Consider the following 14,713-nt stretch of genomic DNA (forward strand, 5'->3'; position numbering starts at 1 on the left):
TATGATAGTTTGCTAAGAGTACAACATTATGGCTGTATCAAAGTTTTAACCCATGACTCGAAAGTCAGTATCTAAGCTTGCGGCCACTTTTTTTTTTCTGAAAATTCACAATATACATTGTGTTAGATTCCAAATGATAGGATCAACAAAACCCACAAAATTTCTTATTTCAGTATTCAGAAAGTGTTACCCTTGATAATGAAATTCCTCCTGTCACTATGGCCAAATCTATGACCTTACAACACCAGCCCATTCCTGTGAGTGTACCACCACAAAGATCTAAAACTTTACCATCTCAAATGCCTTCTTACGTCGAGGTTTGTATAACTTTTTATTTCTCTTTATCGTTGCAAAGTTCTTGAGAAAGACAAGACAACAATTCATTTCTTCAGCTAGTTTCTTGATTTGGTCTTTGAATCTATAATAATTTAATAAATTTGATAAATATTTAAGAATTGTTTATTATATTAATTGTAACTTCGACACATTCAGGATTGCTTTCCTGAAACTTCAACATTTGTTACAGATCTTTGATCTATGTATAACAAGTTCTAAATAAAAAAACATAAATATTTAATCACAATACTAGTTTCGTAAAGTTCAAGCTCTGAATATATGCATCATATCTCTGAGTATTTGCATCAGTAGGTGATGAATTATAATGTCTAAACATTCTGGTATTTTTAATGACTTAGACACAAGAAACAGTGCTGATGACACGATCCATTAAAATTTGTGAGATTGATTGGGTTAAAATTTAGCTTGAGCATCTGTAAGTTGATATTTGCAGGAAAGACTTGGGTGGGGAGGGATAAATGGTGACGCTAGAGAGAAGAGATTGATGAAAGTTATTGCAAGATGAGGTGAGGATGAAGAAGAAAATGGTAGAGGGGGGTAAGAAAAAGAGAGACATGGGTACTCGTTGCAGGGGTATGAGTATGTAACTAGCTAATTTGGAAGAGCAGAGGCTATTGTAGTAGTGGTAGACTGACTATAGAAAATAGAACCCCTGGTTCAGAGACATATTGTCACGATGATGGTGATGATGATGATGACAGTATGTCTATGAACCAGGGGTTGTAGTGTTGGTGAGTATTTGATGTCTTGCAAACAACTTGCACATGCAAGTGCTACAAGTCAAGTGTATGGGGTCATCAGGAGAGAATGCGTGCCGTTTCGGGGCCTACCTCTCGACGGCATCAATTTTTTTGAGTTCAGTCTAAGATATTTATGTGCATGTAGCTGTACTGTTCCAGCTGAGGGGGCAGTACACCATGGGGGAAACTGAAGTGTCCTTCAACATAAAATACAGTCATTTGATATGAAAACATCATATGTTGATTGCCCAATGTCTTATCCACTTAGCCCTGTCATCTCTCCATGTTTTAATCAGTCACACCTTCAAATGAAATATTTACACAAACTGTCTTCATAAACATTGGTATGATATGGATACTCAATGATAAATAGGGTCTGTACAAGCAACCAGGTTAATCAATGATTAAATCAATTAAAGAGTTATATCATGGGAATCATTCTGGCTTTTATTGGTCTGTATTATATGAATAATCAAAACCCACACACAAGCACATATATTTATATGTATGTATCTATGTTTGTATATATATATATATATATGTGTGTGTGTGTGTGTTTAATGATACAAACAGGAAAATAGACCTCAAAATGTGTGTGTGTGTGTGTGTGTGTGTGTGTGTGAAGGTGCACGACTCAGTGGTTAGATAGTTGGGTTCACAATCATGAGTTAGTGAGTTCAATTCTTGAACCAGGCTGTTTGCTGCATTATTGAGCAAGACACTTCATTTCACATTGCTCCAGATCACTCAGTTGTTTAAATGAGTTGTGATGTCACTGGTGCCAAGCTGTATTGGCCTTTGCCTTTCCCTCTCCCTTGGATAATTTCAGTGGTGTGGAGAGGGGAGGCTGGTATGCATGAGCAACTGCTGGTCTTCCATAAACAACCTTGCTTAGACTTGTGCTTCGGATGGGACCTTCTTAAGTGCAATCCCATAGTCATTCACAACTGAAGGATGTCTTTACCCTTATATATACTAGCAGAGGCACCCGGAGTTGCCTGGGAATAAAATTCTTCCTTATATATTGGAAGGAAAAAAACAAAATATGTTGTATGGAAATTTGTTATTCTAAATTCAATTTATTCTTCAATTGGGAAATCAATTCTGAATTCATAATACAAAAATAAATAAATGAATAAATAAAATGATAATAATAATAATGAAAAACAAAAATACAAAATTTACCACTTTTATGAAAGGAGATAGATTCTATTACATGTTGAAGGAAAATTATGTAAGAACTGGATGAGCAACTTTCTTTGTTTTCCAGTTTGAAGCATAGACAAATAAGTCTTGGAAACTACCTACCCTGGAGCAATCGACATAAAGTTGACCATAAAAGATAAGCAAGGCTCAATTAAGTGCAAGCCAGTAGATTTGAAAGTCTGACCTTGAGCTTTATTAATAGACATTGTGAGGCAAAGTCACACTGGGAATTGTGTTTGTTTGAACTCAAATGGCGTGTCTGTTGGTTTGATTGGAATTCTTGGAATGAAAACCTCTTCCCCAGGGGCACATCCAGTGATGATAGTAGCTGTATCACATTAGGTGATAATGTCTTCACAATCAACCTTGTCCCATTGTATAATTTAGGAGGATCTAAATTTCTAAGAAGCATTATTAGGACTCCTACCGTCAGAAAATGTTAATGTGGAAGAGTTCCAGGTAGCTCAAGAGAATTAAGGAATGTTGTGTAATGGGACAGCTTGATTTTCATCAAGGACTGAATCAACTGATTTGTATTTCTTAATGACTGTTGGAATCTTATTCATTAATTCATGGTTAATCCTTGCTATTGTCTCATTTTTCGAGCAAGAATTGCCCTTTGACACAACCATTTATGTGAATTATAATTATTACTGAGATGTACTTGTGTAGCAAGTGACCCGATCCGAGATTGTGTGCTGGAATGAAAACAATTGCAGCATAGAAAGTGTTTATAAGCCATTTAAGAAATACACAAAAGCCATTAGATTCACTTCAACATTTAAATTTAATTTGCCAAATTCCGTGCAGCATGGAATTTTGTCAGTGAACAGGTCACGGTCTCAAAGCGACGAAAATATTTTGGCAAATTAAATTTAAATGTTGAAGTGAGTCTAACGGTTTTTGTGTATTTCTTAAATGGCTTATAAACACCTTCCACGCTGCAATAATTATTACTGAAGTCTGGAAATACCCTGTTCTTCAATTCAGCTGGGGAATTCACCATGATAGCAATATAAGCCAAATTGATATCACCAATCCCATCAAATGGTACTTTCCTATTTCCTAATTGGAGGAGCCAGGTTGAAAACTGTTCTGCACATTAGTTCCTATGTATTGAAGGAGAATTTCTGTACTTAATTCCGTAGGTGTGAAGACTTAATGCATGCTTTTATTTCACCAGATTTTGTTAATCTTGGAATGGCTGGTAATGTCTGTTTGAAGTCTCCTGATAAAACTAATGTAACTCCTCCCATAGATTTATTGTTAGCTCTGATGTCCTGTAAGGTCTTATCAAGAGCTTCCATTCCACCTCTGTATGACATGGCGTATTCATCCCAAATGATCAGGTGGCATTGGCACAACACTGCTTATTTTACAAACTGGGCTGTCATTTGTGATCAGGTTTAGCAGTAATTCAAAAGCAGAATGAGCTTTTCATCCTCCTGGGAGAATGGTGGGAGCAATGCCAGACAATGCTACAGCAACTGCTATTCTTTTTTGTTATCTTACCTTGGAGAGAAGCAATGTTGTTACAAATGTTTTACCTGTGCTACCAGGAGCATCAAGAAAGAAGATTCCTCTGCTTTTTTCTGTGACTGACGAAATAATTTTATCATATGCACAACGTAGTTCTGGAAGAAGTTTAGGTTCATGTTCATTCACAAATGCAGCCAACTCTATGATGTTATAATTTGTCTCTATTACTATGTCTCTTGAAGTTATATCACTAATTTGACAGTTTGGTTTTGGCAGACCAGAGCCAGACCATTGCAAATTTTTGCCTCCCATGTCCAAAACTTGATCCTCAATTTCAATCAGTGTTTGGTCAAAAATTGTTTCAGAGAAATGAATATTGATATCTGGGTTTTCTTGTTGAATTGCATACTTTAAGTCCTCAACCATGTCATCACAATATTTCATCCAAAGCTGTAGGGGACTGCCAAGTTGACACATGTTCTGTATAATTGCAAAAAGGTTACCGAGTTTCCTTGGAGGATCTGATACTGATGCTTCAGTCAATGCAAGGTTCCAATGCTCATCATTTTCTAAGAAACCTTGTTGATAGCATGCATCCCTATAAGTTTCACACACATGACCATTTACCCTCCTCAAATCTTGAAATGATTTGGAATCATGTACTTCATGCAAAAGGGGCCGTAAATAGTAGCATTCTGCTTGGCTTGGGTGGACACTGTAAACTCTTGCAAAAGTATCAGCCCCCACCTTTCCTCTTGTGCCAGTTATTGTTACTCCAGGTGTAATACTTGGGTAATTGTGGGTAATGGAGTTTTCTTGCATCTTCATCTACTTGACACAACTTAAAAAAAGGCAGCATGGGTAGTTTCTTTTGGAGGAAGTGCTTGTTGCAAGGCTGTTTTGTAAAGATAACCCTATGGCCATTCTCTAGATGGACACTCAGATGAATGATGGCTGGGTGTCTCTCATGAATGGGAAAATTGAAGATGTGCCAAAAAGCCTCATTGGTACGAATATATCTTCCTCTGTCACACTGCGCAACTTCATCATTTTTATTTATCTGCTGACTGCCATTCTGCATAAGAGTGTATGTTGCAGCATCTAAACCTTTGTTTATGTATTTGCAAGCATACTTAATAGAGTTAACAGAGTTGCAGAAGTCAACTACCTGGCTACCTGTACTTGTCTTTGCTTCACTGTAGAATACTGATCATCTACATCGTCAGAAACTTTTTTGAAAATTAAAATGGGGATTAAATGGAAAAATGAGTTATGTGAATATCTTCACAAGAGTGACTGAAATAAATGGCGATTGTGGAACGCCACATGCAAACGTGCACAGAAGCACGCACACATACATATACATACAGTATCAAACATCAGATGAAATGGATGTGTGTGTGTGTGTGTGAGAGAGAGAGAGTGAAGGAGTATGTTGTCATGTATATGTACATAAATAAATATGTATGTTTTTTTGTGTGAGAGAGAGAGAAAGTGCCATTTAGACATCACTCTCTCTCTCTCTCTCTCTCACTCACACACGCATATACATACAAAAAGATGTATGCATATGTATTTATGTTTGTACGTATGCGTGACAGCACATCCCTTCACACTCTTTCACACACAAACACACATACACATACATAAATGTATACAAATGTACATACAGAAAACATGTGTGCATGTGTGACTGATGGCAAATACATAGAGCTGAACACAGTGCACGAAAAGTAAATAAATAAAAACTTTTTATGGAAATTAACAAAGTGTGTGGGTTGAAGCGAAATTTGTGAACTTAGTAAATATTTCTTTCAGTAATTTATTGTAGTTGTTTGCAAATAGCAAATTAAAACTTGAAATGAAAACATTAAAATAGAGAGTGAGAGATTTCACAAATGAAAATGGAAAATTTCACTGTTGCTACATCAATACCGGCAGTTGACATTGAGAAACCTTTTTAAAAAAGTGAATCATATATGTAAAACAATATATAGAAATAATTAAATTAATTAAATTAATTTAATTATATATCATTGTACTCATCAGTGCAAGAAGTATAAACAAAATTTTTTTTACAAAGGACTTGATAAAGGAAATAGTAGAGTAAGATTTTGGAGATTCATATTTATCCTTATGAGACAGAAAGAAGAGTTGTGAGTTCAGTTAGGTATTGACTAAAACTTACTTGCTTTCAAATGTCCCCTACATTCAGGGCCAGCTGCTTTTTACACACAAGCATCTTACAATCTGCCTTTCATTTTGGGAGAGAGGCCTTTTGTTGCCAACAGAACTAACAGCTCTCTGAACTTTCTCCAGCCAGTTTTTGTTCTAACAACTATACATTTAGAACATCTTGTTTCACTGCTAATTAGGTCATTTACGTACCAGAAAATATCTACTACCTCTCAGTATCCTGAGCATTTGAGAAAATCAATTTTCTCTGTACTCTTGGTGTATTTTTACTCCTGAACATCTGCTGCACTCATAGTCTACATTTCTGTCAACCTTCCTATGATTCCACTGCAACTCTTGTGGTGACAGTTTGCGCTGGATATGCCATATGAAATTTCTACATACACCTTTTCAACATATCAAACAGGGCTGTTTTCCTGAAGGTATTAGTGGTTTCTCTGAACTTTGGTTCTGGCTACTCTAAGAGTCTTTGATTGTGAGTTTTGTTCCTCACCTGGAATTTCATTTCCAATTTTAGTACAGATTCAGCTCTAAGAAAAAAGTCATTAGCATAGGGGCTTTCCCATAGGCAACCAATCTTAAACTCCTCTGTTATGGTCTGGAGGTTTATGACAAACAGGAGGAGACTGAGAACTGAAGTTGTTCAACACCTACGTCTCATGTTCACAAATCTCAGGGCCCACATCTCACTATCATGTTCATACATAATCATTATACAATCTGTCTTTCACTCTGAGAGGGAAACCTTTTGTTACCAACTTTCTCCATCTTTTTCTTATTCTAGAAAACTATACTTTCAGAGCATCCTCCTCTACTGCTAATTAGGCCATCTAGGTAACAAAAACTATCTACAACTCCTAGGGTGCCTTCTGGGCATTTAAGAAAATCTATTTCCCTTCTGTCCTTCATGTTTATTAGTTTAGCACATCTTCCACATACAAAGACTACTTTCTCTGTTAATCTTCCTGTGAGACCACTGCACCTCTTGTGTGTCCATAGCCTTGCACTGGGTACACTGTACAGAGTTCCTGTCTACACCTTTCCTTCATATGAAGCAGGGCCATCTACCTGATGGGAGCAGAGTTCTCTCTATTTTCCTGCTAGCTAGAACTTTGACCTTTGCGCGGTTAATTTTAAGGCCCTTTAATTTCAGGTTTTCCACACCTAAAATTTCATTTTTTATCCTACTGCGGATTCTGCTTTTAGAACAAGATCATCAGCATATATTAGTTCCCTGAGGCAGCCAGTCTTAAATTCCTCTTTTATGGCTTGAGAACTATGTTTAGTAGGAGAGGACTGAGGACTGAGCATGGTGAACTCCTACCTTTACTCGTTCTTTACTATTCTCATGGCTAACTCACTTTACTCATAGTACTCATGTACATGGCTTGTAGGGTATTCACAAGCCATTCATCTATCCCTAGTTTCCTTAGAGACCACCAAATCATAGCGGAAGGGACTCTGTTGATATTTTCCTTCAGGTCAATGAATGCCAAGTACATTTGCTTACTTTTAGCTAAATATTTCTCCTGCAGTTTTCTTATTAGACAGAGGGCATCAGTAATACTTTTTGCCAGGACAAAACCAAACTGCATTTCATCTAATCTAATTCTGTTCCTAATTAATTATGTTGTAACTTTATCTGTAACTTTCATGATTAAGTCTAGCAATTTGATACCTCTGTAATTACTTCTATCTAAGGCAGCTCTGTTACCATTGTAACAGCTGGCTAATGCTGCTACACATTCTTATACAACTTGATGAACTATATGGGTGGCTAAGCCGTATTCTACTCCACTAGACATTTTAACATCTCAGCAGTGGAGCAAGGATATGAAAATAGGATTTCCTCGATTGCTTTAACTTGGATGACTGGTCCCTCTTGTGGGTCTACATTGGGAAGCATTCTCTATGTTTAATAGCATTTTGTAGTAGCACTTTCATTCTACCTTTGTTTTCAGAATCACTAAATGCTAGTGAACCATTATTTATCCACATACACTTCTCACCCACATCTTGATTTTTGCTACTACACTCTCTTGTAATCCAGAACACTTTATATTGATCCTCATTCTGTAGAATATTGGCAGATCTCCTCTTTCTGCTTTTCTTTTGCTATGTAAATGTAGCTTTTGCTATGTAAATCTAGCTCCCCTTCTAGTTACATGATATATTTCTCTGCTGCCATTATTTTTCTATTCCTTGGCCTGTCTTTTTGCCTCTATGGCTGTGTCTATCTCATTGATCTTCCACCGGATCACTCTCAGTCTTGTTGGGATTTTTTACCAGCTACAAATTTGGTCTGTAGTCATCAATAGGTTATCTTGTAGAAACTTCCAGTTGTCCTCTATGCTGTATGATTCTAACTCCTCCTTTTTCTCATCAACTGCTTCAATCAGAGTATCTCTAAGTCTCTGATTCTTTGAAGGATCCTTGAGCTTCCATGTCCTCCTTTTCCAGATTGGTTTTGTTCCTGTGTCCTAGTTCTAAATCTAAAATCACTAAATACTAACCTTTGTTGGGTTGTATCTTCTTCACCAGGGAAAGACTTTGCAATTACCATATTGTGTCTATATACATATGTGGTGTAAGTGTGTGTGTGTGTATATATATATATAATATATATATATATATATATATATGTATACACACATCTATATATATGTGTGTGTACACCTATATTTATATGTATAAATACACTGAGATCCAAGTTCCCATAAAACCTGTTACAAAACCTGTCTGGACCCATATCTCCAAAATAAGAAACTATTAATAGTTCGTATCTTTGTACTGTGTACATCAAATGTTATATCTATCTGTCTGAATGTAGTGAACAAATCAGTTTGGCTGTGGGTTTGTTTCAGCTCTGAAGAAGATAGCTAGGATGGAAGCTCCCTACGTTATCAGTTATTCAATTGATTGCTTGATGTCATTGAGCCATCAGCACACCCAAATGCATATCTGAAAAAAGCTGTATGCCTATAATAAATAAGTAAATGTTTATAACCCATTATTTTTGCCTGTTTTATACACGCACACGTATGTGTGTGTGTTTTCACAGAATTACATATATTTGTTTATAATATATGGATGTATGTATGTATATGCATGTATATTTTGTCCAACCCATGCCAGTATGGATAATGGACATCAAATGAATATATATCTCTCTCTATATAAACGGCAGTTTGTCTGTGCGTTTTCTGTGTGTCTGTTTTCTCGTACCCTCACTTTGACCACGGCTTTCAACCGATTCTGATGAAACTTGACACACACATAGCCCAATGTCATAATTCAAAACTAACGCAGCGAAAATTTTGAAAAGTTCCCCCAGTTCTGAAAAAAATCGATAAATTCGACATGGGGTCGAGAATCAGAAACCCAAACCACAGACCGTCTAGGGGACGCAACTCCACCTTTTTTAACTCTCAAAAAATTTACCATCATTTTTTTCCCATTTTTTTGCTATTTTTTGGCTATAACTCTCTAAAAATGCTTTATAGTTATTTCCCTTACAAACCTGAGCAACGCCGGGCGATACTGCTAGTCTTTATATATAAAAGTGAGGTTGTGTGCTGTCTGTCTCCTACGATTTAGATTCCTAACTACTCCCACATTTTGCGGTGCAGTTTAACCAAAACCGGGTATCTTATGGTCGTGATTCATATCGAGCCCTTCTGGGTATTAGCACGTGTCTACGATTTAAAAAAAAATTACCATCAATTTTTCCCATTTTTAATGCATTTTTGGCATATATAAGGGAAGTAACTTTCTAAAAATGTATTATTAAATCTCAGAACGTAAAAAGCTACAGTAACCCCCCCCCCTTTGTGGTTAGCCATATTGAGATGGCTATTATACTTTACATCTCTAAAAATGCTTATATAGTTATTTCCCTTACAAACCCGAGCAACACCGGGCGATACTGCTAGTTTATATATAAACAAGCAAATTGGCTATTTCAAAAATCTCTATAAGAAATGAAAGTAGTAACTATACTGAGAAGTAATGTTTATCACCACACCAATTTGGCTGTTTGATGTTAGTACCATTTTTAACCTCAAGAAGAGCCACCTCCAGCTGGTTATTGATGCAGTCGGTACCTGGTATATATTGCAAGCAGGAGTGCAAACCCCTACCATCTTCTAGCAGACAACAGGATCACCAGACCAAACAGTTTCAGACTATTTGTGCTATGACATGTATCTTTCATCTGGTTTCAGTTCTCGGTTGAAATAGTTTTATTTTAGTCAGGTTGCAAATGGCATTTGGAAAGTCATGAATACTACTGCAATGTTATGCATTCCCTCTCTTATAATCCAGTCTTGACTTAGGATCTATTTTTCTATATTTACTTTATTTTTCCAAATTCTGTTTTTTTTTTCATCTTTTAATCAAATTGATTGAATTAAAAGACTTCTCTGTATTTCCTTCCTTTCCCACTCTTCACTTGAACAACAAGTTCTTTCTGTCAACATACCTGAACATATATTGCTCTGCCATCTTTCCTATTTTCACTTAACACCAATAATTTTCTCTTACTTGCATTTTCAATATTCTAATTGATTCAGTTTTACTTTTTCTTTTTATTCAACATAAATATCTTTTATTTTTTTTAAAGTTCTTTTCTTTATTTTGTATTAAATATTTCTTGATTTCAGAATTCTTTAGTGACTGTTTCTATCTTCCTTTGTATTTGATCAAAACAGCATTATTTCATTAGTTTACCAAATATCTTGAAATTGTACTATCAGGCAATAACTGTTTATCAATACTGTTTCTTGTATTACTAGCTGCGACAACTTACCAGTGCGATTGATCTTAGCATTTGTTGTAATGTTTTATTGAATCATTAACCTTATATTGAATGGCTAATGGAAGTTTGTAGTATTCGTGTTTTTACAAGGGACATTATTGATTTTAAGTGTTTTCTATATACCATGGTGTTTATCTACCATATTTCTGTAAATTATTTTTTATCTGCTGTTGGTAAGAATCAAAATCAAGTTATTGCAATGTGCAGGTGGCACATAAAAAGCATCCAGCACACTCTGGAAAGTGGTTGGTGTTAGGAAGGGTGTCCAACCATTGAAACCCTGCCAAAGCAGACAATTGAAGTTTGGACAGCCCCTGTCAAACCATCCAACCCATGCCAACATGGAAAATGGACGTTAAACAATGATGAACTGAGTGAAAATTTCAGCTAATATTTTGTATTTTCTGGTGTAAATTGAATGTGTGTTTTATTGAGGAGCTGTAGCAAGACTCCTATTCATCAAGTTGCAAATCAATATAGTTATCAATTTGTGTAGTGCATGAAACCAGTTCCATAATAATTCACAATATTGAATAAATCTACTTACTTAGACCAGGACTTTTTAATATATTTGAGAATGCCAAGCTGCTATATCATAGTATATGACACCCCAGCTAGATTATACAATATGTGGAATTCCTGTCATATGAGTTGCAGTATGCAGTGCACCCAAATATATATAATATTCTGTGTCACCTCATATCATATTCTACTCCTGGCCATCTTGTTACAAGTTACATACATTATACTCTGTCCTCTCCTGTCTATACACCATATTACATGACATCTATGGATCATATTGTGTGCAATGTCATGTCACATAAACAACATTCTGTGTTACACATGATACGCATTTTATTCTGTAGTGCTCACTTAGGTCAAATTATCTAATGCTTCACCTTGTATATATTACATTCAGTGATATTCCAGCTGACATGTAGCATATTTTGTAAAACCACTCCTTAATTTATAACTTATAAATCATCATCATCATCATCATCGTTTAACATCCGCTTTCCATGCTGGCATGGGTTCCAATTTAATACTAAGTTGTTGTAAATCTAATAATATTGCAGTACTTTTGACAGTGTGGACAATAAGATTCAAATTTTGAAGTCTCAGCTACTGGCACTGTGATAGGTTCTTGAAATATTCAAACCAAACAATTACCCACCTGCTGCCACTGCTGTATAGTGTCATGTTTCTTTTTGCAAAAGTATGAATACTACAAATGTATGCATGTATGTCCTCTTTTTCCTTTTGATTTAGAAGAAACTTTGACTGGCCACCTGCTTGGTAGCAAAGTTGTGAAGAAAAGCCTCATTTTATTTATCATCCTTTAAATTCTAAGAAGGTCTCACAGATTTTTGAAGTCCCAGATAGTGTGATCATTTATAGTGAATGCATTTTTTCCCTGAGAACCCAAGTTCAGCTATATATTGTCCCAGACAGGTTGGCATGTATCCTGATACTCCATTGATAATAGGTATGAAACTGAAAGTGTGTCTTGGCTACTGGATTTGTAAATTCTTTATCAATAGCCCGTAGTTGTCCTTTTCCTTTTGTATATTTTTAACCACATGGTGTCCAGTGGGTCGCTGATTTCCACAACAAAACATATCTTTTTCTGGTATTCACCCTCAGGGAGAGTGTTTCTCCTTGGTTATGGCATAATTTATTAGCATTTCAGGATATTTCTGTTTATGAAAGAACATATTTAGTTCTACCAGTCATTTCCCTTATTTGTGTCTGTAACTATTTAGCATAAACAGTTTGCCAAGTTGAATGGTATGTTTCTTTTCTTGCGGGAAGGGTGGTAAAATTTAAAATCTAAGTATTGGTGTGTGTCTGTGTCCTTGCAGTAGAAATTGGCTATAACTGTCTCATCTCATAGAATGTCCAGAGAAGGATTCCCTTTCATTCGTTCATTACCATATTGAAGTGGGTTGATTCATGAATGCTGCTTATTAATTTAAGGAATCTTGCAAGGTCCTCTCTCACACACTTTGTGTTTCTATATATATATATAGGCGTAGGAGTGGCTGTGTGGTAAGTAACTTGCTTACCAACCACATGGTTCCGGGTTCAGTCCCACTGCGTGGCACCTTGGCAAGTGTCTTCTACTATAGCCTCAGGCCGACCAAAGCCTTGTGAGTGGATTTGGTAGACAGAAAACAGAAAGAAGCCCATCATATATATATATATATATATGTGTTTGTGTGTATCTGTGTTTGTCCCCCCAACATCGCTTGACAACTGATGGTGGAGTGTTTACGTCCCCGTAACTTAGCGGTTCGGCAAAACAGACCGATAGAATAAGTACTAGGCTTACAAAGTATAAGTCCTGGGGTCGATTTGCTCGACTAAAGGTGGTGCTCCAGTATGGCCACAGTCAAATGACTGAAACAAGTAAAAGAGTATATTTATGCATTTGTGTGTGTGTCCTGTTTTTATGTATTTCATGTTGTTTGCACAGTTGGTGACATCCTGTTCCCATATATGCATTTGTGTGTATATATATATATTATTTATTATTATTATTTAATTGAACACCACACATCCATTTCCAAGTATATATATATATATATAATCTGTATATATAAGTTTTATGTCTGTGCGTGTGTATATATATGTATGTGTGTATATATAAGCTTAATATGTGTGTGTGAGTATATACATACATACATACATATATATATATATAAAATACACCTGCTTGTTGTTTTGTCACCTGTCTTCATCTTTTATTTTTTGTCAGTTTGAATTATATATATAATATATATACATATATATATACACACACATTAAGCTTGATGTTGTAAATACTTATTCAGAATTTACAAATGAACTGATGTTTCTTTTGTCTCTAAAGTCCTTTGGGTTGCACTTCTTAAAACCACATGTTAATGCATGGTATGAGAGTGAGGGTACATAAAGTGGCAATCTAAGGTGCAGTATTAGCTTGACTGAAAAAGTCTTTCTGATCTGTTTTAGTTCTAGTAAAGTAGAGACTCACACATGTACACATGCACAATTGTCTGAACATGTAAAATCATTAAGAATTGGTTTGTAAATATTAATCAGAATGGGTCCATAGAATTCTAAAAACCACCCCTTAATTCTTTGACCTCTAAAGTGTGAGACAACAACCTAGAGAAACTTAGATCATTCAGTCTAGCTTCATCATATTCACAAAATTTTAATGATACAACAGTTTAAGAATGGTAGATTTAATCTGTCACCCATTTTAACCCCCTTCACCCTAACCCTTCTCTCTCTCTCTCTCTTGCTCTTGCTCGCTCGCTCGCTTTCACTCACTCACTCATTAACTAACTAAGCCATTTCAAAAACAGAATGTTATGTTTCCAAATATAAGATTACCAAACATTTGATACCAGATCTACTAAGTTCTGACATCATTTGTAGAGAATTGCATTTCTAAATTTGTTCTTTTTTCTGTTTTTTTTAAAGTTTTTTTATTTATTATTTTTTTTTTTTAGAGTCCTGAGAAAGTGCAGCCATTAATGGGAACAGCATTTGATATTTGTAAGGTGAGTTGTTGTTGTTCTCATTGTTGTGCCCCAGGTCAATCCTGAGTACATGGAGCCATCTATTAAGTACATTCAAGTCATGATCATTCTGGGTATTTTTTTTGCAGATATGTCTGAGGTCACATCATTCAATGTCTCCCTTTTCAAGGTAATGAGCTGTGATGTGAGGGAGATTTAGCTACTAATTTTGCTAACCTGATCAACTATATAGATACTCCTTCATAGGTTCATATAATGTGAGTTTTATGAATTAGAATTAGTTGGATTCTGTTAGAGAAATTAGATTTGGTATAGTAGTTACAGTAACGAAATATGGTATACTATCTACATTATAATAATGTTGCAGTAATTAAACAAGATAAAGTACA

At 35.6% G+C, this 14,713-nt stretch overlaps 1 protein-coding gene across 6 annotated transcripts in view; it reads left to right on the forward strand.

Moving 5' to 3' along the window:
- The window catches only part of LOC115216339 (rho GTPase-activating protein 12), a 152,845-nt gene that overhangs the window by 112,972 nt on the left and 25,160 nt on the right, over positions 1-14,713 (forward strand). For 4 of the 6 annotated variants that reach the window (XM_036506755.1, XM_036506756.1, XM_029785565.2 and 1 more), the window contains 2 exons: positions 174-317; positions 14,295-14,345. In XM_036506755.1, coding sequence (XP_036362648.1) covers positions 174-317; positions 14,295-14,345 — 195 coding nt within the window. The remainder of the gene's footprint in view (positions 1-173; positions 318-14,294; positions 14,346-14,713) is intronic. The other 2 variants (XM_036506757.1, XM_036506758.1) reach the window with 1 other exon arrangement.

The sequence above is a fragment of the Octopus sinensis genome, linkage group LG10 (genome assembly GCF_006345805.1).
Source record: "Octopus sinensis linkage group LG10, ASM634580v1, whole genome shotgun sequence".
Classification (NCBI taxonomy): Eukaryota; Metazoa; Mollusca; class Cephalopoda; order Octopoda; family Octopodidae; genus Octopus; species Octopus sinensis.